Below are 25,642 nucleotides of genomic sequence, written 5' to 3'. Positions count from 1 at the left end.
GGATCGGCCGGTCCCTGTCCCGCGACTGACGCCGTGTCCGCGTCCCCGGCTTGCCTCGGGGGCAGCGCGGGGTCAGAGAAGGGCGGGAAGCGGCGGGGCGATCGCGGCTGAGATGGGCTGGGAGGGCGCTCGGCGGGCGCTCCCCTCGCCCCGCGTGTTCGCCGTGCTCACTGGGCTCGGGGGGCTGCCCGGGAGCGCCTTCGCGTCCCGCCGTGCGCGGCCCGGCTCCCGCGGGTGACAGGGCCGGTCCGGCCGAGCCCGCGCCGCTGCCCAGCCCCGCAGTGTGAGCGCAGCGTCCCGGTGTTCTCAACCCGCCCCGGGCTCCTGTCAGGTTGGAGTCTGGCATTCCCGTGTGGGATAGCTGGACTGGGTTGGTGCAGTGAGCGGAGCAGCTTATTCGGAGGCACCGGAAAAGTCTTTCAGTTTTTGCTAATAAGGAGCAGACATTGTTTTCAACATCAGTTTGAGGAATTTACTGAGCCAGATCGCCTGCTCCGTTTGTCCACAGCTCTGTCCCCGGCACTTGCATTCATTCTGCCACAGGAACCCAGCGGGGCCACAGAGTTTCCAAACACCTTGGGCAGCGAGGTCTGTGTAGGAACAACGAATTTCGTGTAGGATCTGGTAAATAAGGTATTCTCTTCCCTGATCTCTAATGAAGTTGAATACTAGAATTAAAATCTGGTTACCTGTGGAACGAGAGAAATATATGAGAAATAAATTTCTTGTTTTTTTTCGTGACAAAGTGCTGCATTATTAATGAGACAGCAGTGTAACTATTGCCAAGTCTTCTGAAGCCAACAAGCGCTTTCCAAACAAATACACAGGGAGACTCCATAGCAACCAGTGGGCCACCAGCCTCGAGCCGAGTGGTTATTATGAGATGCTGTAGGCTTTGAGAAGGCCTGAACTACGTTGTGTTTCACTGTCACCTTTGTGCACGTCGCTGTTTTGAGCTAAAACAGGTTTTTTGGCTCCCAAAGGCACATCTGCCACAGGTGCCTGTAACTTGATGCTCACAGCAGAAATGTCCAGTGGCACAGAAGTGGCAGAACGCAGTTTTTTCCCAAGTGCAGCAACAGCTCCCTGCCACGGCCGTTCCCTCTCCCTGCGCGGTCCGTGCCTGTGCTCGGTAAATCCCGGTCACAGCGGGGCTCGGCCCCGCCCCGCCGCACGGGGGCGCTGTCCGCCCGCCCGCCCCGCCGCACGGGGGCGCCCCGCTCAGGGGCTGGGCGGGGCGGGGAGCGCGCGCCCCTCATGGCGGGGCCGCCTCAGGCGCTGCTGCCTCAGGCGCTGCTGGCCCTTCGCTCCGCTTCTCTCCCGTTTGCTGTGGATTTCCCCGCTGCTTTCCGCCCGTCTCGTTTGCCGGTGCCGTATCCGCCGGTCCCGGGGTCTGTGGCGGCCCTCAGCGGGGCGGGGGCGGCTGCCGCAGTCCCTCACGGCGGGGTGGTGGAGCGGCGTCGTGCGGGTCTCCAGTGTTTGTCCACAAACACAGAAAGCGTTCAGGGTACAGATAGCTGCTGAAAGGAATCTCGTGCAGTAAAACTCCAAAAGAATCTTGTAGGGTTTTGTTTGGTTTTTAAGCTGCTTTTGTTTGGTTTCGGTGTTTGTTAGTTTTTTTTTTGGTTGGTTGGTTGTTTTTTTTGGGAGGGGGGAGGGGGTGGGTTTTGTTGGCTTTTTTTTTGGTGGGGGGGGGTTCTATCACACCATAACTAATGCTTATAGAAAAATCCATTTTGGATCTCACACTTAAAAGGAGATGCCTGGCCATAATTCCAGATGTTTCCACAGAATCAGACTCTTCCCAAGACCTTTGGAAGTCACAGGGTTCCATGCATGGAGAAGTTCTCACTGGAGCTAGATGGAACTCATTGTTTTCTTCATTTCTAAGTGCTTGTGAAGGAGAGGAACATACTGTTAAAAAAAAAAAAAACCCAGCCAGCAATGAAAACGAATCAGCTGCTGATGGTGTCACCCTTAGTTATTAATTTATTTTTAAGTAGAGGCACATAACTTGGAGTAGTTTACTTTTTACAGCACCTTTCTAGCACCCTTTTGTTTAGGTGGGCAGAATTGCTGCCGTAGGATTCAAATGGTTATAACTTTATTACCATTACATTAAGCCAGCACAGTGTTGCTAAGTGAGACACGCAGAGGATTTTCATGTTAAATATCTGGAGTTGTATTATGCTGTTTGAGTGCAGCATAAGTCTGAGTGGAAGTCATGTCATTTTTATGATACAGACTGCATTTAGCATAGATCCATGTGATGGATTCATCACAAGTAACAGGCACCAATTGATGCTTTGTCCAAAGATAATAAACAACATTGCAGAGCAGAGAGTGCATTTGTACTCTCTGTAGGCTTGGAACCACAGTGAAATGGAGAAATTCAGGAGCAGGTAAGCAGTAATAAGAAGCTGCTATGTTAAAGACCTCAGCTGTAATTTATTTTATGACATCTTAAGATTTCCATGGAACAGAAGAAAGTTGACTTATTCTCACAGAAAGGCTTATTAGTCTCTGTGGAACTTTGTTAGCCAGAAAATGTTCTTCTTAAAAACACAGTAAAAAAACTATGAACACCTAACCCCCAAACTGATCGTGAAACACAACTTTTATGTGGGTTTACATTATCATAACATTTACTTATAAAACTGATGTTCTTGAGCTTGAGACACTGGAACCTAAGGTATTTGGACACAGCTGTCGGTCCAGCCACAGATTTACTCCATGTTAGTTCTCTTATTCTTCCCATGCTTTTGTTTTCTGACTTTAAAAGGGAGAAATGATCATTTGACTCTTATTTTTCATGGTCACTTGCAATAAATTTTGGTGGACATAGGCTGTAATCATTAAATATATGCAGCACATAACAGTGTTCCAAATAGAGGAATAAAAGTACATATATTGGAAAATTATTAGATGCTCTTACACCTTAGGCTTTCATACAAAACTTCTGCATGTTTTACCCAGGTTTGCTTTTTCAGTTCCTTTGTGTAAGGTCATTGCATATAGTCAGGCCAGGTTTATCTTTGGGGCAGATGAAATAGTTTCAAAGGGAGTTGGGCCTGATAGGTATGTACAAAAACTTGTGCTGAAAACTGTTTTGCACCAGTTTTAAAGTGCCTGAAACTCCTCTTCAAACGTGCTTAGGGTTGCCTTAACTGCACATCTTTATGTGAACAGAATTCTTTTGTCTGCTGGACAAGGCCTACCACTTTCAGAAAACATTCAGATAATATGTTATATAACAAGAATTTCTCACACAAAGTACAGGTCTTGTTTTTTTCCATTAACTTTTATTTTTAACTCTTTGCAGCTTGCTGGAACAAACCAAAAATACTGTATTTCCTCCCAGTGATTTGTTGTTAACAGTGGTTATTCAGTTGAACTTTTGAAACTTGCATTGTTCCAGTCACTTTGTGAAAACAACTTTTTTTTTTTTTTTTTCTGGCTGCAGCCATGTTTTCTCTAGTTCAGTTCAGGAGATCATTAGGGTGAGATTTCAGATTATCCTCTTCTGTTGCCTCTTCTGGAACTCAAGAATGTGTTTGTGTTTCCAATGTGCAAATTTTCAGGGTGGTGGCAGCATTTGTTTTGGGAAAGAAGCTTCAATGGAACCGGTGCAGCAAGTTTTATCTGCATAGGGGTTTTTTTATCCTTGTTTTCAGAAAATTACCAAAAAAAAATATTTAGAATTCATAAAAACACACTTGTTATTTTTCAGATTAGAACTACACGTGAAAGTAAACTGTGTGATAGAAAAATATGTCTAATTTTGTTTTTCAATGATGAATATGTAAAAACAGGAAGAGATTTTCAGTTGTTTTGTTTTAAGGAGAAACAGTTAAAATATGAACAACACTAGGAAAGAGCTTGTAAAAGAGCATTTTATGTTAAAATGGAAATCTCACTTCAGTTCACTAGAGCTCAAGAGAATTTATCAGCAGTAGGCAGAATACTTTGATACGTTTGAGACTAAAAGGCAGAAAACCACAGTCAGAGCTTGTCAATCAAGACACCCTGTGTGCACACAAATGCATTTCAGTGATTTCTCATTTCAACTTTAGAGTAGGAAAGAGTTGTCTGTGCCATGATTGCACTGAAATGTATCTTCCTGGTTATGTTGGGGAAAGTTTAAAATTCCTGATACTGAAAAACACCTGATAAAGAAACAAGAAATGTTTTAGCATTTTGTAGCTGTCATGTTCTGTGTTTGATTAGATACCTTTGTTACTGACCAAGCTATTGAAATAAAGCCACTTCTTTGCAGGTAATACAGTTTTCCACAAAATATTTCTGCTTTCCTTTTGAGTTCAAAATCCCTGATGATGCATGAAAGCCAGCCACCACCTGAGCATCAAGTCCATGCAGCTGAACAATCTGTTGCTCCCCAGTCTGCAACACATGAATTTCAGGACAGAGGTCCTGACAAGCCAGGTCAAGATGGATATGCCCAGAGTCAAAGAAGAATGTTAAAAGAATTCCAAAGCAGGTGATAAGTACAAAACATATTTTTCACTAAATGGAGCAGGGGATCTGACCTGAAAATGTCTGGGTTTAGTAATACCAGTGCAAGTTACAGCACAAGTTTTAGTTCATGGCTGTGGCAGACAGTTCTGAAGATGCCTTATGGTAACTTGAGGATGAGGATTGACAATCAGATTTCACATATTTTTTACTTTCAAAGGTAAATTTAAAAATGGCTATTTAACAACATTGTTTGATATACTGCCAGGTGTAATGATTTCTTCTTGCCCTCCTCCAGTGTTTTTTATTTGCTTCTTTTGTTTGTTGAAAGAATCTTGACAAAGGTGGGCTGTAATTGCGTAGAGATTAAAAACCCATCATTTTTTGAGCAGCTGGAGATGATGGAGCAGCTCAGACCTACTGAAAGAGTGAGGCCCCCCTTCCTAGCTGTGTGCTTTAACTCATCACCTTGTGAAGCCTTTGGTGCTTATTGGGCCCTCCATGTGCCAGCTAACTCTGAAATCCATTGGGAAAAAAGAGGGGAAGGGTGATAGTGTCACAGTAACACATTAGTGAGCTGAGCTGGTGTTGGGAAAAGCTTGTGGAGATGTGGAACTGCTGAGGGGAGGTGGGAAGAAGGAAGATTTGCTGGCTTCAGGAAGGGCCAGACAATAGATTGGCTCAAGTATTCTGGACTCAGCTGGTTGACTTGGGGGAAACAGTGATGTTACCACATTGAAGCCTCAGAAAGGGCTCCCAGCCAGCCAGCACCCTGCTCAGTAGTATCACTGGGTGGAAGAGGGCTGCTTGGAAGGCATTTTGGCTACCCAGCATTCCTAAAGAAGTACATCCCAATTCAAGTTTTGCAATGATGCTTGGGCCTCTTTATGCTTTATGAATTGCTCTGATGCAGGTACTAATTTCAGGGTCTAAATATTTCATATATGCATTGATCTCTGAAAACCAGACCCTTACTTTTATTACTGAAACTAGAATAAAAATTCCTATTTTCACTACTGCCTGTGAGTTTGCAGGAGTAGAGAAGAGGAGTACAAAGGCAACTAATCTTTCCTTGTATTCCAGATACCTAGCAAGGAAGTTTTTCTATCTGTGGGCAAAAATGACATTTGGACAAGTTCTCCCTTCCAAAGCCAGGTAGATAAAATTACAGAACTCAGAGGTGGAGGTTTTTTTGTTTGTTGTTTGTTTGTTGGGGGTTTTGTTTGTTTGTTTTGTTTTAGGGGTTTTCTTTGTTTTGTTTTGGTTGGTTTTTTTTTTTTTTTTTAATATGGTTTAATGGTAAACCACTGGGCTAAGAGAGTACTGGCTGCCAAGAAAATATTTTTATGTATTTTGAGATCACTTGAACATTTTCTTTGGGTACCTTTCTTGCTCTTGCTTTTTTGTTTGTTTTTAATAATCATGGTTAAACTTCTATTAACCAAATTAATAGGAATTGTGTTTTGATAAAGTTGACCAGTATGTGCACATAAATGATGGGATGTGATTGGGATATCTGCTTTAAATGTAACTGTTTCCCAAAGTTATGATGACAGAGATTTCACAGACTATTCTGAGTTGGAAAGGACCCACATGGATCATTGAGTCCAACTCTTAATATGAAATTCAGTTAATATATTAGTGTTTGCACTGTTGTTCTTAATGTATGTATGTGTGTGTTTGTTATCTGTCTGACTTGGAAATACCTGTGGCAGGTAATTCCTTTCTGCTGTCAGTGTTCTGTGAGCTACTGAAACCCCATGCTTTGATATTCATTTCTTGTTTTGCATTAATTTGCATGTTCATTCTTGCTTGACCACACCCTTGGGAACCGAAGCAGTTTCCAGTGGGAAGACTTGCATTTGGAGTAAGATCAGGTCCTTACTCATTCAGTTTCGCTTTTCTGTATCAAATATCTTCTGTTCCTGGCTTTGTCGGTAAACGGAAGTTGTCCTGTGAACCTCAGAATTCCTCTTGTCCCATCTACTGAGTTGGCACTACTTTGGCTGTCTGTCAATTCAGCACAATGATGAATTTATTTTTTAGGGGAAACAGATTTTATAAAGACCAGCAAGGAGCACAAGCAATAATGAATTGCCTTTCTAGAATTAAAAGTCCCCAATTCTCTGTAGTTTTAATTTCTAATACCTGTTAATGCATGTGCAAAACTGTTAATGCATCAAATCCAAAAAGATAACATATAGCTCTTTTCTTTTTTCCTTTTCTGCATGAGTGCTTGGAATGACTTAGCAGCTTGGCTTGGGGTAGGTGGCTGTGAATTGCAGCTTGTGGGAGGATTGATATGTTTCACTGAGAGACCTCTAGGTGTTCTGGGCCTAATTCTGCTGTTATTACATGATAAAAACATCAAATCATTATAAAATCTGTTGTAGCTTTTGTATTTATTTATATATTAAAAATATTTTGTGTTAAAATAGCAAAGAACAAGATTAGAAAGGAAAATACATATATTGTTATCTACTGTTCTGATTGTTAGAGTAAAACACAGAACTGAGGACAAAAGATGTGAGTAGGTCTAAAGTCAACTGATACTCTGATGTTTGACAAGTTAACAACATCTGTCTTTTATTCCTTGTCTTTATGTGAAATATTTACAGTCAGTAGAGTGATTCCTTCTTGCAGTACTTCACAGAGTCTTCGAATAAAGTGTCACACTAGGGTAGTGGTTTTAAATGCAATTAGATGTTAGGCTAATCAGGCAAGCCTGGAGAAGAAGTGGTGTAATATTAATTAAAACTGATTTGTGGTCACTCTGGAAATCTGTATGACATTTCTTCTGTCCAAATCTTTCAACTGTTTAGATGTTTTTATGATCAGAAGATTCTTCAGAAAACTTTTGGAGAGTGGAAGGAGCAGTGGACACTTTGCAGAGAAAGGAAGCTCAGCCTCAGAGCAGATAACCATTACAGGTTAGTGAAATTACTTCCCTTTAGGGTGTGTATGAGAAATTTTCTGAAGGAGCTTTTAGTACCAGTGAGCAAGTTCCATCCATGGGACATCTAGGCCAAGAGCAATCTTTTCATTGCTTATTTTAATATTTTACTGAATGGCACTTTCATTCTTCAGGAATTTACTCCTTAATTTGATATTCAAGGCTTGGAGAGCCTATGTATGCCAACAGCAAGGAAAGAGGAGCAAATACTATGTTGCAGAGTCTTATGGTAAGTGAAGTGATGCTAATTACCAGTATTTGGGGACATAGTGAGATGGGAGTTTCCAGTGGGAATTTTTAACCTGTGCATGTTTGTACCCTGAGCTCCCCCACCCCATGGTAGTGCAGTGCTTGCAGGAGCAGATGGCAGGGGGGTTCTGTTATAGGGTGTTCCCATATAGTTATTTAGGGGTGCCAGTGGATAAGCTTAAGAGCCTCTCCATCTGCTCTGGTTGTTTTTGAGTGGGTAACTTGACTTTTGGTTGGTTTTTTGTTTGGTTGGGTTTTTTTTTTTGTTGTTTTTTTTTTTTTTTACTTAATCAGAATATGTTTTCAAGTAGATGTTTTTTTGATCTAATGTTTTACTGGAATTCTCTGTCAGCTGTTGCTATAGACATTAGATAATAATTCTCTGTGCTTTTAACAGCACTTATTTTATATCTATTGGCTGTTCCTTCTAGCTTGTGTCTTGCAATTGAAAGAAGCCCAAACTTTTGAAGTGCCCTTTGTCTTACTGTGTAGGTTCTTTGCTCTGCAAGGGATTTGACTTGGAGCTGTCTGTACTGGTAGCAACTTTCTTGGGTTCAGGGAATATGTTTTACTGAAGGGAGGTTTATGAAACCTTTCATTTCAGTATCATCAGTGTCATCATTTCAGTATAATTTTGTTTAAGGATGATACTGAGGTTTTGTTCTCTGCTGATTTGCAGAATAAGTTAACTGCTCTCTTTGCACATGAACCTAGCCTCAGAATGTCCTAGAGACTGGCACGTTTGGACACAAACTGACAGGCTGTCCAGACTTCTTTCTTACTGAGTGAGGCCAGAGTATTTACAGCAGAAGCTGTGTGTTATTTGGTCAAAAATAGAAAAAGGTGACCTGTTTCAAGGTAGGTTAATGCTTGATTCACAAGGAAATCCTAAAAAGGAAAAGTCTGGGGTTCCTTTATGTGTGTGTATAAAGTGGCATAGAATCAATGACAGTTTTTATTTAGTAGTGTCAGTTCTGACAGGCCAACCTGCTGTGAGGAGAATATGCAGTGTACTGCACTAAGTGGTAAACTGGAATTTGTGACACCACTTCTGTTTTTAGCTGTATGACCAGCCTGCTAAATAAAGTTGATTTGTTTCTGGTTCATTTCTCTGGTTGTAGGAGAGAATAACTCTTGAAAAGTAACTGATGAACCTGATACACTTTTTTTTTTTTAACAAACCAAAGAGAATCCTCTAATTCTTACCCAGTACAGTCGTTACGCTGACTAATGTTCTACAGTTATTTCCCCTGTAAGCACTGAAGACAAAGCGATTATCGGCCATTGTCCGATAATTCACGCTGCTCTGAACAAGCGGCATGGACGGTGCTGTCAGCGATTCCGAGACTTCTCACTGTGACGCCCTCGAGCAGAGGGAGGGTCGCTGTCATTTCAGGCTTTTCCACAAGGTGTCCCTGCAGGTTGAGGACACGGGAGTCGGGGGCGAGCTGTGATGGAGTGGTTAAGATGTGCCAGATTCCAGAACTTAAGCTGCTGCCGTTCTTTGTCATGCACAGCAAAGAGGCAAACTCTGCTCAGGACCTGGCAGCACTGGCTGGTCTATGTTGATGTTCAAAGGACAAAACATGGGATGCAGTCTGTGGCACTGGCGTTCAGGAGAAGAAGCTGTTTGCGGTAAGGATGGAACACAAACAGGCAGAGAGGTGCTGGCCATAAGGCCATGGCTGTTATCTGTGTTATGTTATCTTTTCCTAAAAGATAGAAGATAAAAAGTCACATCATGACTTTGTTCAGTGTTTGGTTTTTTGGTTTTTATTTTTGTTTTGTTTTTTTTTTTTTTTTTTAAGAAATCTGTTGCTTTCTGGGATGTGTGAGTTCTTCTGGCACATCCACAGACTGTGAATTTAAGATGTTATATAGCAGCTTGCCAATGCCTAATGGGAGCCTGCAGGAAGGCTTGCCTTTGCAAGGGCATGCAGTGAGAGTACAAAGGGAAATGGCTTTAAGTTGAAAGAGGGTAGATTTAGATTGAATATTAGGAAGAAATTCTTTACTCTGAGGGTGGGGAGGCACTGAAACCTGGAGATTACCCAGAGATGATGTTGATGCCTCATCCCTGGAAGTGTTCAAGGTCAGTTTGCATGGGACTTGGAGCAATGCGGGAAATGGAAAATGTCTCTGCACATGGCAGGGGATTGAAACAAGACGATCTTTAAAGTCCCTTCCAACCCAAACCATTTGATGATTCTTTGAAAAGATTGTTGTTCATACCTTTTTCCAGTCAGATGAAAGTGATTTCTTGCACCAAAATATGGCACCTGTGTTTGAACTTGTCTGTAACATTGTTTTGGCAGCATTTCATGGGCAGTGTGGAGAAGACAATACTACCAGAAATGCTCTGGACATAAAATGAATATTTTGGCTTTGCAGCATTGGGCCCAGAGCCTGCAATTTCGAGTAAGTCTCAGGAGCTTCAGCTACTGCCATTTGTAATGTTCAAGTTGCACACATGTGAAAATGTTGGAGATGAATAAAAATTAGGCCTTGTACTAATTTACTTTGAAAATTGCAGTACTTATGATGGAATATCTTATCAGGACATGGGGAAATGGAATGAAGCTGTGTCAGGGCAAGTTCAGACTGGACATTAGGAAAAGGATCTTCCTGAGAGGGCGGTCAGTCCCTAGAACAGGCTCCCCAGGGAAGTGGTTACAGCACCAAACCTCTCAGAGTTCAAGGTGCATCAAGTCCAACTTCTTTCTTCTTGGAGGACTACTTAAAACTAAATCTGGTGACTGAGAGTGTTGTCCAGATGGTTGATCTTAGCTGAAGTGAAAACAGCATGGGTTTCTTTTTTTTCTTTCACTGAAACTGTGGCTTTTTGTCCATTTCATTAAAAAGAAGGGATGGTATTTAATTTGACCTGCACTGTAAGATGCAACAATACTGGTTTAGAGCAGTATTCTGCTAAGGAAAGAAACTTGTGGCTTGGGAAGTCTTATAGTATCTCATGATGTGATTCCCTTTTATATGAAAATAATCTGAAAGAAAGCCTGTTGGCAAAAGAAAAGTATTTTTAATGGGAAGAAGTGGGAAAGTATTTAAAAGAGTGAAAAAATATTTGACGTTTTCTATGCTGAAATTCTTTTGGTGTTTGTTTGGGTGTTGTTTGGTTTTTTCCCCTTTTTTTGGGGGGGAACCTCATTGCCCATGTCTTTCACCTTTAGAACTTACATGGAATTTCTTATTGTGTGTGTGTTCTTCCTCTCCTTCTCTTTGTTCTACTTCCCTAATCTTGTCTGTTTTTTCCCCTTATTGCCCTTGCCCCTTAATTGTTCCTTCAGGCTTGGTTGCAGTGGCGAGAGCTGTATTTACACACCCAGAATGAGAAGCAAAAGGACACCAGGGCAGTAACTCACCATCAGCACTGGGAATTGAGGAGATGCATGGGAGCATGGCTGGGATACCTGAACCTCCACAGAGTAAAGAAACGCCAGAATGGTGAGTGAAAATGGTGAGTTGGGACACAACAGGGCTCAGCCCCTTTGCTGAGGGCATGGTGATGGTTTTTTCTGTTCTTGGAGACACTACAATGTCTCTGCCCACCCAGGTCATGAGATGCAGCTTGGGCTGTACACTGACAGACCTGGCTGGCTTAGGTCATATGCTGAACTGTCAGGAAGATCTCCTTCTTTCCACGGGATTTAAAAGAAAATGCTTTACAATTCCCTTGATGAAAACTTGCATATTGTCTCTTGGATTTTGACTGAGATATCTATGAGAAGGATGTATTGAAGACTTTGATCAGTCAGTCTGTGGGCTTTCTTCATAATCAGTCAAATCACAACTCCTGTAGGATGGTAAAGATTATTACACCAGTTCCTTTGTTTCTTCCCTTGAACAGGAATGAGTTCAGATATTTGTATGAATTGCTTTTTGATTGGTTGCAGTGGAAAAGAATCTAGCTTGTATGTGTAGGAACTAGTAATACGAGTGTGCTGAAATGTAAGCAAGTTTGAGTATGTTGCACAAGTAATACATTGTCCTAACTTCCCTCTTTTAAGTCAGTACAGTAGGTTACTGCTTTAAAACTGCTTTTGTGATCAGTAGGAAGAATATGATCTGTAGCTGAGCGTTAATGTGAATTCTTGTAACCATTTTTCAGTGTTAGAGCTCCAGTCACTTGTGAGCCAGTGGCTCAGATGCCAGGATCTCAGCTGATATGAATGAGCCTAGGACAGAACAAGCCATAAGTGATTTGTGTTTGTCTTCCAGAGCTGGCCCAAGAGTTTCACCGAAGCAGGACGCTCCGGAGGTGCTTCTCTGATTGGCAGCTGTCATGGAAGTGCAGGAGAAGAATGCGTGATCACAGAAGTGACCTGGAAAAACAAGCAACGAGGATTGCTCTATGGAGAGTCTTTGCACACTGGAAGCATTGTATCCAATCTGTGTTTAGTCCCTTGCAAAGACTCCTTAGAAGCATTCCTGCAGGGGGAAGATCGAGTTAATAAGCAGGAACATTGTGCAGTAGCACGAGTCACAACGAACATGTTGTCATTATGTGTGTGTAATGCCATACTAACAATTCATTAAACTGTTGTAATTACAGTATGTTGGCAGCTGTATAAGAGTATATTAGAGCCTGCAGAAGGTAATTTATGGTTGTTAAGATAATTTATGGATTCACTTAGAGTGAATCAGAAACATGATAAGCCAACAAAATCTAAAAGTTTGTCTGTAGTCAAAACTTCTGTAGATAACAGTGCTGGACATTGAAACGTTGAAGCAAATTTAGATGGAGATGTAGTGCCCCTCTGTGGGAGAAGGTTGTTCTGTGTAAAACATACTTTAACTCAGTGACAGATGTTGTGCTGTGTGTGGAAGAGGCTCAGCAGTGTGAGCTGGCTGAAAAGCATTACAAGTGTCACCTGTTGGTAAGAGCACTGTTATGTGCCGGGTGGGAGGGGCTGTGGAGTGTCCCTCTAACACTGACAGTGCTGAGCAGGTGTTAAGTGGGAGATACACCAGGTTTCTAAATTTCAACTATTCTGGAATCTGTCAGCTGAATCCAAATGGGGAAACTGCTGATCTCCAGAACAGCTATTCATCCATTTGGGAAACTGGTGAAGTAGATTGATCTTGAGGGTGTTGTGTTACCTGCTTGCTGGTATTCCACCATGGGATTGCCTTTTCCCCTTGATTTTTTTTTTTCTTATGCTGTTTATTACAAGAATTATTTTTTTTCTCTGCAGTAATGTGTGCATGCTACTTTTCACATGAGGCCAAAGATGATTTGCTGCATGTGCAAGTAGTTGAGTGTTTTGGGGTTTTGTTTAGGTTTTAGGGTTTTTTTAAAGAAAAAATAAATCCCTGAAGGCTATCTGAAAGGTGAGCACAAGCAAGGCTCCAGCTTTTTGGAAGTGAACTATTTTCAAGGTTGGATCAGTACTGGTCATTAAAAGAACACCAATAAACTGGTTTGGATCATGAAGTGAAAACATTAGTGATTATAAGAGTAGGATGATTAGTGATTTGAAGTAGGATGCTCTCATATTGCTATTTACCATGTTCTGCCCCCACTCAAGGGATTCTAGGATTGTAGATCAGTTCTAAATTGCCTGATTTGGATTACAAATTAAAGTTGTGTTTATTTCTTGTGGTTACAGGAACTTGGCCTGAAGGGTCTTCGGCAGAATGTCCTGGACACTCGTCTTCAGCAAATGAGAACAAATCTGTCATCCTGTCAGCATCAAGATACAGTGAGTTTGACTTTGGTTCTTGTGTCAGTTTGTCTTGAGCTTGACTTCCACTGTCATCTACAAAGTACTTTTTTATTACAGCAGTGACTTTGTTCTTAAATACCAATAGCCACAGAAAATCTGTGTGAGTCAACTGCCACTCTTATATATGTTTAGTGATTAGTTTCCCTGTGTTTATAGTGGATTTTTTTTTAATCAGAAAAACTTGTAGGAGTTCTATAAAGTTTCATATATGAAGCAGTGCAGGAGACAACCATTGCAGTATGCAGTTTCATTAGGACTTTAATAATTTATTTCTTTGCTTTCTTCTCCTCGCTGGATATCTTTGGGGGGTTTTGTGTCTTTCTTATATTATTTCAGGTGCTGCAGAAGTACTGGAACCGTTGGAAGTCCCGTTTGGAAGAGAAGGAGGAAGAACAGCATCAGGCCTTAACATCAGTGGCTCATGCCCATTACAGGTATGCAGAGAAATATTAATACAGACTTGTATAAATGCAGAATCTGTGGGCTTTTGGTTCTCTTCTTAAGTATGGTAATACCTTTGGGGGCATGACTTGATGGCAACTGCTCTGACATTTTCTGTGAGTAATGAACAATTTATATCTCCTGCATCTCTCTGGAATGTAAGAGGGAGATTGAGATTCATTTAGTCAGCTGACATTCATAAGACCAGTATGTTTTCTGAAGGAATTGTCTCCTGTGTGCTGACATTCTCCCTTTTTGCTTGACAGGAGGGTGTTGATGAGACAGGTATTTGACACATGGCTGCTGAAGGTCTGCAAGCTGCAAGGATATCGAATGGGAGAGAAGAGGGTAAATGTAACTCTTGTACCTTGCTTAGGAAATAGAGGGGATGATTTCATAGTCACTGTCTGTGAATATGAGTTAGCATGAGGTGGACTTGGTTGCTGTAAATTCTCTTTTCCCTGGTGAGGGATCAAGTCAGGGGAAAGGGATTACAACCAGTATTTACTGATCACCTTTTTTAAGTTAAGTAGTTTGTTAATAATAGAAACAAGTTAATATTAGAGGATTTCCATTTACATAGTTCATTCACTTATTCCCTCACCCTGTAAATGTGTGTGTGCTCTCTCTCTCTCACACACAGTCTCATAGTTACTTTGTTGAAATAATAATAATACTAAATGGCCAACCCCAGTCATTTAAGAAGTGGTTGTACTGAGAAATTAGCTGCTTCTAGGTAGGTGTCTGTAAAGTTCTTTACAGGGCTCTTCATTTTTTAAGAGGGGGGGGTGTTGTGCATATATATATATATATATATATATATATATATAGTCCTGGAGTCTTTACATGTAGCAGCCACTATGGCCTTTATGTGGTCTCTTACAGAACTCCAAGTTGACAGTAGCACATGTGGGTGTCTTTGTGCAGATATGGCTCACCCTTGGTGGAGGGAGATTATCAGTTCTTGTACATTCAACAGGACTGGTTTCTGGAACTTATCAGTTCTTAGGAGTCCTTCACATGCTATTTATCAGCTTGTGTTTTTCCTCTCTTTGGCTTGCTGTTTTTTGGTAACAGCTCCTCCACCCACATGCACACAGGTACCTGCAGAGCAGGTTACATAGCCTCACCACAAAGGGGCTTTGCTGTTCAGCCTCAGAAAAACAAACATTGGACAGTTCTGTGCATGTCATCTTTAAGAAGATGTTTCCTGTTGTTTGTAGCTGCCTGTGCTGTGCATTCATTGCCACCTTCCCTCCATCTCAGGCTGTCCTCCATTTCGAAAGGCAGCTCTTGCGCTGCTGCTGGTCCTGCTGGCACAGAAGAGCAGCTGCACGTTTGGAGGAGCAGGAGGGCTTGGTTCGTGCAGGAGATCACTACAGAAAGCAGCTGCTGCTAAAGGCCTTCTGTCTGTGGAAACAAAAGACTCAGGAGAGAGAAACAGAGTAAGATTTATTTTGAAACAGAGAATGATGTGGATTGGCCCTGTGGCAGCCTGCTTTGGACAAACAGCATTTAATTCACAATGGTGATCGCTCCTTTTAGTGCTTTGGAGTCTACTAAGTTGTCTTCAGCAAATGAATTACTGAAAATAACAAATGTGGACTCATGTCTATGCTAGAAGTGCCCAGTAACGTGGATTGCATTGTAGGACAAATAATTATTTTTCTTATAGGAGGCTCAAGGAGACAGAAGCATTAAGATTTCACTGTTCAAAGTGTCTACAGCAGACTTGGAACAAGTGGAGAGAGGTGAGAGAGTTAGCAAATGGGGAAGAGCGTGAAGTCTTCCTGTTGTGTTTGAATTGCTTGTACCCATATGGCTAGAAGTTAAATTGTTTATTTTAAACACTAGTCATTCCTAAGCTCTCCTCCCTTTTCATGTGGATAAAACCAGTTTGGTGTGGGTGGAACAGGAACTGTGTAGGGAGAAGGGGGAATTCTTTTTGTTCATGTATCTAGATATGGTAGGAATAGGAATATGGTTTAGATGTACCTGGGAATGTAATCAGAGTTAGTGTGATGAAATTTTCCCTACCCACTACTGGGTGTTTCTTTCTCAAAATTCAAGTTAGAAGTTTGCAGCCAGGCCTTTGTGTATGACCTGTATTTGTGTTACAGGTTGTCATAAACACTGTCACAGAATACTTTCATGGTGAGTCCCTTTTCCTTACCATGATATGAAGGACCAGATGTACCTTGCCTCATGTCTTAAAAATCGCTGAGAATTTTATAGTTGGAGCTGCTGTGTTGATGCAGACCTGTTAACTTGAGTGGTTTACATCGGTCTTCAAGAGAATTCCTGCAAAGGGCAGGGAAAAAAAGCACCTCAACTAGGCATTTTGGGGACAGAGCAGAGTGCAGCATCAGTTTGAATGAAAAGCTGTTACAGCAAGGTGAAGGATTGATTCTCCAGAGAATGGAAATGCTCCTTTTCCCGCCTGTCTCTGCCATTACTTATTTTCCCTTCTTCATGTGTATGTATCTTTTGGGGTTTTTTTCCATTTTCTCCTTCTAGTATGTGGGACATCAGCGTGAGAAATGGAGGAAGCTGGTGCAAGCAGATCTGCACTATCAACATGTGTTGCTGGGCAAGACCTTGGCAGCTTGGAAGGTAGGATGGAACAGCCTTTTTGAGGCACTTGTCTGTATGTGCTGTAGTGTTTCAGTGAGAGCTGAAGAGCTCTCACGCTGCTTCACTGGAGACACATACACATCACATGTGCAAGCTAGAATGGAGGCTCTTGTATGTAGGGCTGTATGAGCTCTGGCATTGCTTTTTGGAACAGAAGAACCAAGGTAATATTGTAGCACTGGTGAATAGTATATCACAGCTAGCATTAACTATTGTGTAGTGACTGCTTGCTACAGCAAAGCAGCATTTTATTTCAGTGGCTTTATTTTTCCCCCTGTATTTTACTGCCAGGGCTACTTATAAGTTAGTAAGAGTTAGATGCTAGTAAGAGTTTCTAGATGTTTCCTCTCCTCACAGGTGTTAACAGTTGAGGTAAATTTACCTCTCAATACTATTTTTTTCCCCAGATTTACCAACAAAATATACAGTGCATTCTGTATCAAGTAGCTGAGAAGGAGAAACAGCACACTCAACTGCTGCTGCGGTGAGCCTCTTCCTAGGAGCATGAGAGAAGTGACTGCACTGCAGTCAAATTCATTACTTTCTTTCACTGCCATGAACTTCTTTTGTAACTTTCTGAATGTTTGGTGCTGGGAGTGGACTCTGCCATGCATTGCTGTTTCTTTGCATGCAGATCATCTAGGTAAAAGAAATCAACCTCTTCCTGTTTGCTATTTGTTTTTCTTGATTATTTTTTAAATCTCTGTTTAGTCCTCCAAGAGTCATCAGACATCAAACTGCATCATTATGGTATTAACTACATCTTTTGTGATATTAAAGCAGCCTGGAAGATGCAGAGCCTCTCTTGCATTACAGTGAGGAGAGTGATTAAAGATATTATCACATTGCACTGTTTGTAGTTATTTAGTTACCTTATTTATTTTAACGCTATACAGCCTGAATCACTTGGAGAGCCTGATTGGCTCAGCTGAAGCTGCTGGATTTCAGACTGTTCTGTTTTGCACTGCCTTCTCTTCAGCAGAGACCTGAAGGGGCAGAAGTTGATTTGCATGACTGAGTTTATAGATGCATCTGGTTTTGGTTCCCTTGTGAGTAGGAAAGTGCTAAATGAACAAGTGAGAATCATTCTTAATGGGTTTGGTTTTAACTTTTGCGTGTATTTTTGCCTTCAGACAGGTGCTGTGTACGTGGAGAGAAAATGCTCTTGCTCTTATACATGAATCTGAGGCAACTACACGGGCAGATGAGCACTACAGGAGAGCAATCCTGTCAAAGGTAGGATCTGTACAGCAGGTGCCAAGGTCTCAGTACAGGTGCTGGTTCAGGCAGGGGTCAGATAATACAATAAGAAGGACCAAAAACTTAAATCTAAGAGCCACTACTAAGAGAGATCTGCAAAGTGGGAGTCTCATTCTATTTTTACAGGTGTCTCTGTGAGCTCATGGCTTTTTCTTTTCCTTTTTCTCATTCCTTAGAAGGAATAAAATGCCAGTAGCATGATACAGTAGTATTGGAGAGGTGGGGTGGGGAGGGGATGGATGAAAGAGAAGAATGCCTTGAAAAATGCCAAGGGGACCCTCTGAAATACTTCTGCATTTAATTTGTAGGAAATTCTGTCTGCTGAGCCTTATGTGAAAAATGAGGTGGAAATGGTTATGTTACCAGCGATGGGGGAGTACATTGTGTCCCCTTCCATTGCAGTGCCAGTCTGTGTCCCATCTCCTGTTTGCATTGCATCCTTAGGTGCTGCTGCAGTGGAGAGACGCTGCCTGGCTACAAGCCTGTCACCGCCATCTGAAGGTGACAGCTGTGGTGGAGGCCAGAAAACATTTGGATTTAGGTGAGCTGGTGTAGATGTTGAACTCTCAAAAGTCCTCATTGTCTGTGAATGAACCACAAGCAGTGTGTTGTGTCATCTGTACAGATGAAGTGACTGAATGGTCTCTTGGCTTACAAAGGATGTCTCCACAGAATGGAGAGTGAATTGGGACTCCAGTGATCTGCTGAATGCTGCTTGTGTTACTTTTGTTTCTCTGTTTGTTCTTTTTACCATATAATGGATGGTAACACTTCCTTCCTCAAAGGAATTTTCCATTACTAATTTTGAGAACCTCAGACATCTGTTTTGAGGGCAATGCAAGTAGTGTTATCAATTACTGCTTCAGTCTTTCTCTAGTAATTCTTACTGAAAGACCCTCAAATTCTGCAAGCATTTTCATGGTACCATGGTACATTCTTGACACGAAGACTCTGAAGCACAGAGGGCTTTCCTAAAGGTTGTAAAGAATGCCAGTGGCAGCAGGGGAGACTTGCAAGCTCCCTGTGTGTTACATGAAGTGTTTCACAGTTCTTCCTGTACTGAATACCGTCAGTGCTGAGTGTTGTCCAAGTTGAGTATTGCTGAAACAGTCGGGAAGAGTAGCTGATCACTTGATACTCTGAGATTAACAGTCTCCCTTTTCCCCTAACAGTGCATTTACAGAGCCTGTTTTTGCACTGGAAGGAATTAATGAGGGAGTCTCTGATGCTGAAGGCTCAGCACCACAGGGCAGCACAGCACCACCAGCAGCACCTGCTCCAGAAGTACCTGGTGAAATGGAAAAATTATCATCAGCAGTGTCTTGGCAAAAAGGTGAGAAGGATCAGCAAACTTCCCAGTCTGTGGGAAGTTACAGGTGTGGAGGAACACACTGTGCTCCCTGGTGGAGGGAATGGCAGTCTGGGCTGAGAAGGAGCATGACAGCTTTGTGTATTGAGGAGGAAGGAGCATGGCTGTGTCCTGCCTGAAGAAACTGATAGAAGTAACAGACTTAACAAGACAACCTGAGCTTACTGTGAATGAAATCCCTGCTGGGCTCGTAGATGTCTGCACATGGGGTTACATTGTAGGGCACTTGGGTATTGAGGGTGGCCTCACCAGAGCAAAGGGAGGGTGATGAAGGCTGTTTGCTAGCTGTTCCAGTAGCATTTGGCTAGATAAATGGGGTTTGTCTGTAAGTGACTCACTGTTTTGGTTGCCTTGCAGCTGCTGCAGAGAAGGGGAGATGAACTAATGACTCGTAGACTTTGCTCTGCTTCCTTCTCTTGCTGGAAAACTCGGGTAAGGAATTTTTCCCTGGGTAGACACCTAGCTTCTTGCTAGTCATTCTCCCTTCTCCTTCATCTTCTGTTTACACAAGGACCAAGAAAACTTTATTTAAACATTTTCAGGATTTTTTCATTCAGCTAGCACAAGAGACACCTTTCTATAGACTGGGTGAACTGAGGGTGTTTCTGCTCTGGCTCTACCATCACTTCCTCTTTGCTTGGTGCTTTGGCTGGTGTTCCTGGTATTGAGTATGTGAACTCCTAACCTGGTTGCTCTGCATTTTTTTTTCCCTAATAGCTGTTGCAGCAGCAATGGGAAAAGCAGAAGACAGTGCAAGCATTGTGGCACTGGTCCCTTTCAGTGCAGAGAAAGGTAAGGGGCTGTGCAGGGCAGGGGCAGGCAAGTGAGTTTGATGTGCAGATCCTGTGCAGATTTGACTGCAGTCAGCAGAGTGCACACTGAATGTCTGTTTCCTTTCTTCTTTGGGGTGCTGTATGTTATTTTGGGATGCTGGAAAACTTCCTAAAATTTCTTAGCTAATTTTAAAATATGCACATTTTTCCCCATCTGGCCTCAGCTGACTTAAATCTCTGTCCCTTTGTCACTGTGGCAGTGTCCTGCTGTTGCTGTAGCTCTGCCTATTCCTATCCAGTGGAAGGGAGAGTGTTGCTGTCTGCAGGGGGAGTTCATGAGTTCCTGGCCTGGAACCTGTCTGTGTAATACTCACAGCTCTCATTGTTCCTCTTGTAGGTATTTGATGCTTGGCTCAGTTTTGCCAAGGGGCAGCAGAAGAAGAAAAATGGCATTGAAAAGGTCACAGGAGTTCATCACACAACTCCTTTGAGAGAGGGTGTAACCCGTGCCTTGAGAAACACTGCTGGCATCAAACAGCTGCAGGGACAGCTCCATACCCAGCCCCAGCTGGAGGTGAAAGAGAGATTGCTCAGATATATATCCAGAACTGGGCTGCTCTGGTCTCTGCTCTGTGTGTGGGATGTGTGTTTGTGTGTATGTGCATGTATGTATCATGGAGCTCCACATCCCAACTATTGTTTAGATCCTACATACACTTCTATCTCTGGTTCAAAGCATTTAATTCAGATGAAACTAGAGGGCTTCAGACTCATTGGGAACCTTTCTTAATGAAACTATTTTAAAACTGGCCAATTTCTGCCATAGACAATACTCCTGATTGAAACCTTTGCATGTGGGTTAGGTCTCTAAATTCTGTGCTAGAATGAAGCATTAGAGACTACATCTGATCTTGTCTTAGCTTTAGCACTGCTTATACCTTCATATGTGGGCTTGTGTCACCTCTGCCTTTGAGTATCAACCCAGCCCTGTGTGTGAAAAGGATGCCTGTATTGACTGCTCTCTTCCTGCTTCTGGGCAGCATTCCCAGCTCTTTTCCAGGTTTTCAGGATACCAGTTGTTCCATTTGCTAATGTGCAGCTTGCCTTAGTGCAGAAGTACCCAGTTAATTCTCCTCATCCAGATGTTACCACGGTGGACGTCTTGATTTAGTTTAGAGAGCTGGTATGGTTTGGAGGCATCAGACATCTTGGTTCCTTCTCCATGGTGCTTCCTGCTCTCAGCCATCAGATGCTCTGCTATTCTTTGTGTTGGCAGGCAGCCTGCAGTCTTCACCAGTCAGTGTATTGTTGTGCCATGCTGCGGAAGCAGAGGCTCTCTTCCAGAAATTAAATAAGTCTTTTTCTTTTTTGCCACCTCTGAAGAAGCAAGTGACATTTAAAAAGCCTGATGTTAGTCCTGAGACAAGAGGACATTCATCAGAGGAAGAGCCGTGGCCTTCAAAATGCAGACATCTACCACTTCACCCTGCTGAGGGGGGCTCAGTTCTGCGTGGCCTGTGAGTGTAAATTTCCAGTCTCTCCCCCATTTTTCTGGCATATAAGTAACTTTGCACATATGTAATCTATCTGTCTCATTTTTGTGTTTCCAAGTTTTCTCATTGATGACTTAGTTCCGTCCTTAACTCTGACTCTGCATCATGTGGCTGGTGGTACAGTTATACAAGAGCTGCTGTGTAATTCAAGCATCAGCCCACACACAGTGAAGGTATTTGTGACTGTACTTGCCAGTGACAGGTAGAACCAGCTCAGCTATAGACCTTCCACTTTGTGTTTCTCAAGGCAGAACTGAATTTGTGGAGCATTGGCCACTTGTCATAGGAACAGTTATACAGAGAAACATTGAAAGATACCTTTGATGGGATTGGGCCATTGGGAGAGCTTATCTTGCCCAAGTGACTCAGTGTCACTGGAGCTCTTGTCTTTTTTGCACTGAAGTCATGTGATAAAATGATAATCATCAAGATCCTGGTGTACAGAAGCTGAAGTTTCTTCTTGCCCCTTTCTTTTCCCTTTTCCCTATTCCTTAAAAAAATCCTATTGATCATGGGGCAGTTGCAAGGAAGAATTGTCTATGAATCTTCTCAGTGCAGGACAGGAAATAAGATTGTAACTTCACATTGCTTTAAGCAAGTATATGCTGCCAAAAGAAGAGTTTCTGTCCTGTTCAGCTGTATTAATTCCACCATTCTTTGTGTTGGTGCCACCATTTACATGGTGAACTAGATTCTCACATTAATACAGGTTGACATTTAATCTTTAAGAATCAGGATTGCATGCAAGGAGAATGTTGCAGAGCAGGGATGAATGATGAAACAGGACTGTTTCTTTAGCTGCAATGCCAGCTGATGCCAATTTACAATAATCATGTCTTTGTTCTGTTTTTCTTTCCAGAAATGCCATTCAACGAGCCAGGTTACCACCATGGAAGCCTGACTTCCCTCTGGAATCTCTAGAAAGCAAGGAACTGCTGGGACCTCCTTTTACTAGGTAGAAAATCTAATTTTAGAAGTAAAGAAAAGAGGGTGACTTACAGTGGGCATAGTAGAGTAGCTAATTAGAGAGCTGTATCCAAGGGAATGACAGGAGTCTCCCCTTTTTTGCACTGACTTCAAAGGACAAGGCCAACAGGTGGCAATGTATAGTGACCTTATCCTTCTTCCTGTACAGGTCAGAGGTGCCCTTTCAGCAAACATCTATGAATAAATGTCCTGCACAGACTGGGAATTTAATGCTGACACCTCATGTGGAAGAAAGTGCCTGTAAATGTCTATCTCAGATGGACAATGCTGCTCATCCCCATCCTTCTCTCACTTGTGCTTCTCTCCCACCGTGGACACAGGACATGCACCGAGCTGGGCAGGGGCCAGAGCTGTGGTGTCCTGCATCTTTCATGTCCCACATGAAAGCTGGCTCAGAAGAGGTGAGTGTATTGTTGAAGGAACAGTTAGTGTGTGTACTGGGCTGCTGCCAGCAGGCCTGTTGCTTACTGCTATGTTTTCTTGTGGTTCTTCTGAACTGCCCTGGTTGAGCTGATTTTCACTTGTTCTAGCTGTCATCTTTAAAGCTGACCAAGTGAACTGCCTCTGAATGCCCAAGAACTGTTTACCTCTAGTCTGAAGAAATCCACATGTGGTGTTCTGTATTTCATGCCTTTTTCCTGGTTGTCTTCTTAGCCAGATCTTTTCCTAGCAAGTGATGTGAGGGTGCTGCCTCTTTGGAGTTCAGAGCAGTTACAGTTTGCTGTCCAGATTGCAGGGATTTAAGAGAAACTCAGGAGCAGCGGGTGTGTCTGAGAGCTTCAAAAAGTTGAAATTCAGTTAACCTGCAAGTAGGTGCTTGCTTTTTGAGCTTCTTATTCCACACAGAATGGGAAGTTTTAATCTTGGTGAAATATCTCCATGCTAGAAATCAAAGAGCCCATATTTTAAGCTGTGCTGTTTCTGTGGGATTTTACGAGAGGGGCTCAGCACCTAAAGGAGTTGTCTGAGTGGGAGTAGGACTAAGTAGGTCAAGCACATCCTACTTGTAGGGCTTAGTTAAGAAAACCCTTTGAGAAAAACCCCAATATCATTCTGACCTTCTAGAGAGGAAGTCAGCCTGTGAATGGTCACAAAGGAGCCCATTCCCAAGACTCTCAACAGAATTCCGTGGAGAAGAAGTTGCCACCAAATTTGCAGCCACATTTGCTGTCACCTGAAGAGTTGGTGGGAAAAGGGAGTCACCAGACTGCAGGTACATCCTCAGATCCAAACTGCAGCAGTTGCTCATCCTCCTCTCTAATCTGCATGAGACTGTAAGTCACTGCCACAAAAAGTATGTGAGACAGGGCAATCTTGTGTGCCAGCATCAGGAGGTAAAGGGTAGCAGTACTCCTTTCTGGGAAGGTAACTGCAGTTGTATGGATTCTGCTGAGTCTAGGGGCTAAAGCCCTGCTCTAGGCATTGAAGGATGGGAACTGCTTGAACATTCTTTTAGCAAGAATGTGCTCAGGTGCTGGGGTGTTGACATGTACAACAGAACTTGATTCAGGAGGGAAGTTCATCCAGTGAGCTCTCTGAGATTTCCCTGTACTTACAGTATGGCTGTAAAGGGGACAGATGGTGTCTAAGCACCTCCCATTGTGCTGTTTTAAATGACATCAGAGCATGACATTTGTTCTGCAGGACTACTGTACTTAATTATTTCTGGACTAAATGTGAAAGACTAAATCCTGAACAGGCCAAAACAGTATCTGTAGTACTGAACCATCCACCAGAGCATTTTGTATCTTTTATGTGTTCAGACTGAGTCTTCAAGAGCTTGTTCTGTTGTCAGAACTCCTGCCCTCTCACTGTACCTGATCTTTGGGGTGAACAGGTACATGTCACAGGGTAACCAGACACATGAAAAGCAGTTGGGATGGTTCCTTTTTTCCTGTCATTAAAAATATTTTCTGTTTTTTTGATAAGAAAAAAGAGTGGATGTCTGTTCTACCTCCATTGCTTGTGCCCTATATCTTCCATTCAGATGAAGGGGAAAAGGAACACAGTTCCAGAGAAGAAATGATGTTGGAGAGAAAGGTGGAAGTTGAACTCCAGCATATCCGGCAGCAGATGCAGTATTACTACAGCAGGAAGCAGGAACTCAAGTAATGCACCTTTAGCCAGCCTTTCTTCATGTTGTCCACTCTGTTGCACTTTTTCTGTTATTTCTACCCTAGAAATAATCAGTCTGTTCACAGTAGAACTGTGAATGAAACAGAGAAAAGTTCTAGAGATTTCTATTTTCTCCTTTCAAGTTCACTCCAGGTGAAGGAGAGTATGTGCATAACTACTTCTGTAGTCAGCCAAGTGGTTTAATTATACCTTTGGCAGCTCTTGCAGAAGCATGTCAGAGGTATCACTGGGTGTAATCAGGAGACAGTACAAATGAATTGGGCAGAGCTTTAGTTTAGTAATTTAGCTTTTAGTTATTTTATCAAGAGGAGTGAGGACTGAGCTTTTCCAGCTTTCAATTAAAAATTAAATATGGCTGGTATTTGGTAACCACTCTACTAGAACAAGAAAACAAAAATGCTCAAAAGAAATGGGGCTTGGGGGGGATTTAGCTGTCAGGAAAGGAAGAAGTCAGGGACTAGAAGCAGGAAGTGGAGATGACAATTTTCAGATTCCTCTGCTTTCCAGCATCTTTTGGATTTTGGGGTTTTTTTTTAACCTTTTCAAAAAGATTTTAACCATTGACTGGTTTGAGACAAAAAAATGGGTCTTATTGCAAGTATCAATTGCAAGTCTAAGTTGGCTTAGACTGTTGAGCTCTTAATTGGGATAAGAATCCTTCTAATCCATTTTATCAGGTGCTGTCAGCAGCAGGCAGAGATTCTGCAGCAGTGGCTGGAAATGAGCATGCAACGAGGAGCCCAAGATGGTGTGCAAGGAGTTCAGGAAGAATTGGGTCAGGTGCGTATACAGCATTTAAATTGAAGCTACTGAAGTGATTATCACTGTGCCATGCACTTAACCTAAAGGCTGATGGTAGCTGTGAGGAATTATGTAGCAAGCTGTTAGGAAAATGCCAAGGGAAATTTGTAGTCAGAAATAGGCTGAGGAGCAGAGCAGGCTGTGTGGATGCCTCTTCCTGTTTGTTCAGAAATGTAACTCCTGCTCCAGTAGACCTTTATGAGGCTATTTCTAAGCTATGGATCAAGCTTTCATAGACTCAATCTCAAAATTTTTCTGCAATTTCTCGA

At 42.4% G+C, this 25,642-nt stretch overlaps 1 protein-coding gene across 6 annotated transcripts in view; it reads left to right on the top strand.

Annotated features, from left to right (window-relative positions):
- SFI1 (SFI1 centrin binding protein) overlaps nt 1-25,642 on the top strand; it is a 30,217-nt gene that overhangs the window by 179 nt on the left and 4,396 nt on the right. For 2 of the 6 annotated variants that reach the window (XM_053959021.1, XM_053959022.1), the window contains exons 2-30: nt 509-633; nt 4,277-4,498; nt 5,557-5,628; nt 7,296-7,403; nt 7,561-7,655; nt 9,193-9,310; nt 9,991-10,093; nt 10,981-11,137; nt 11,912-12,073; nt 12,500-12,570; nt 13,303-13,395; nt 13,756-13,853; nt 14,127-14,208; nt 15,127-15,305; nt 15,536-15,611; nt 16,378-16,473; nt 16,902-16,978; nt 17,628-17,730; nt 18,199-18,295; nt 18,927-19,087; nt 19,481-19,555; nt 19,841-19,915; nt 20,294-20,470; nt 21,280-21,413; nt 22,309-22,404; nt 22,585-22,837; nt 23,502-23,649; nt 24,424-24,544; nt 25,250-25,352. In XM_053959021.1, the coding sequence (XP_053814996.1) occupies nt 4,332-4,498; nt 5,557-5,628; nt 7,296-7,403; nt 7,561-7,655; nt 9,193-9,310; nt 9,991-10,093; nt 10,981-11,137; nt 11,912-12,073; nt 12,500-12,570; nt 13,303-13,395; nt 13,756-13,853; nt 14,127-14,208; nt 15,127-15,305; nt 15,536-15,611; nt 16,378-16,473; nt 16,902-16,978; nt 17,628-17,730; nt 18,199-18,295; nt 18,927-19,087; nt 19,481-19,555; nt 19,841-19,915; nt 20,294-20,470; nt 21,280-21,413; nt 22,309-22,404; nt 22,585-22,837; nt 23,502-23,649; nt 24,424-24,544; nt 25,250-25,352 (3,297 nt within the window). In that variant the 5' untranslated portion in view covers nt 509-633; nt 4,277-4,331. Of the gene's footprint in view, nt 1-508; nt 634-1,338; nt 1,561-2,181; nt 2,403-4,276; nt 4,499-5,556; nt 5,629-7,295; nt 7,404-7,560; nt 7,656-9,192; nt 9,311-9,990; nt 10,094-10,980; nt 11,138-11,911; nt 12,074-12,499; nt 12,571-13,302; nt 13,396-13,755; nt 13,854-14,126; nt 14,209-15,126; nt 15,306-15,535; nt 15,612-16,377; nt 16,474-16,901; nt 16,979-17,627; nt 17,731-18,198; nt 18,296-18,926; nt 19,088-19,480; nt 19,556-19,840; nt 19,916-20,293; nt 20,471-21,279; nt 21,414-21,507; nt 21,623-22,308; nt 22,405-22,584; nt 22,838-23,501; nt 23,650-24,423; nt 24,545-25,249; nt 25,353-25,642 lie in introns of those variants that run through there. The other 4 variants (XM_053959020.1, XM_053959023.1, XM_053959019.1 and 1 more) reach the window with 4 other exon arrangements.

This window comes from Vidua chalybeata, chromosome 18, assembly GCF_026979565.1.
Source record: "Vidua chalybeata isolate OUT-0048 chromosome 18, bVidCha1 merged haplotype, whole genome shotgun sequence".
Taxonomy (NCBI): domain Eukaryota; kingdom Metazoa; phylum Chordata; class Aves; order Passeriformes; family Viduidae; genus Vidua; species Vidua chalybeata.
The sequence above is the reverse complement of the archived record's forward strand: the minus strand, read 5'-3'. Positions and strand labels throughout refer to the sequence as shown.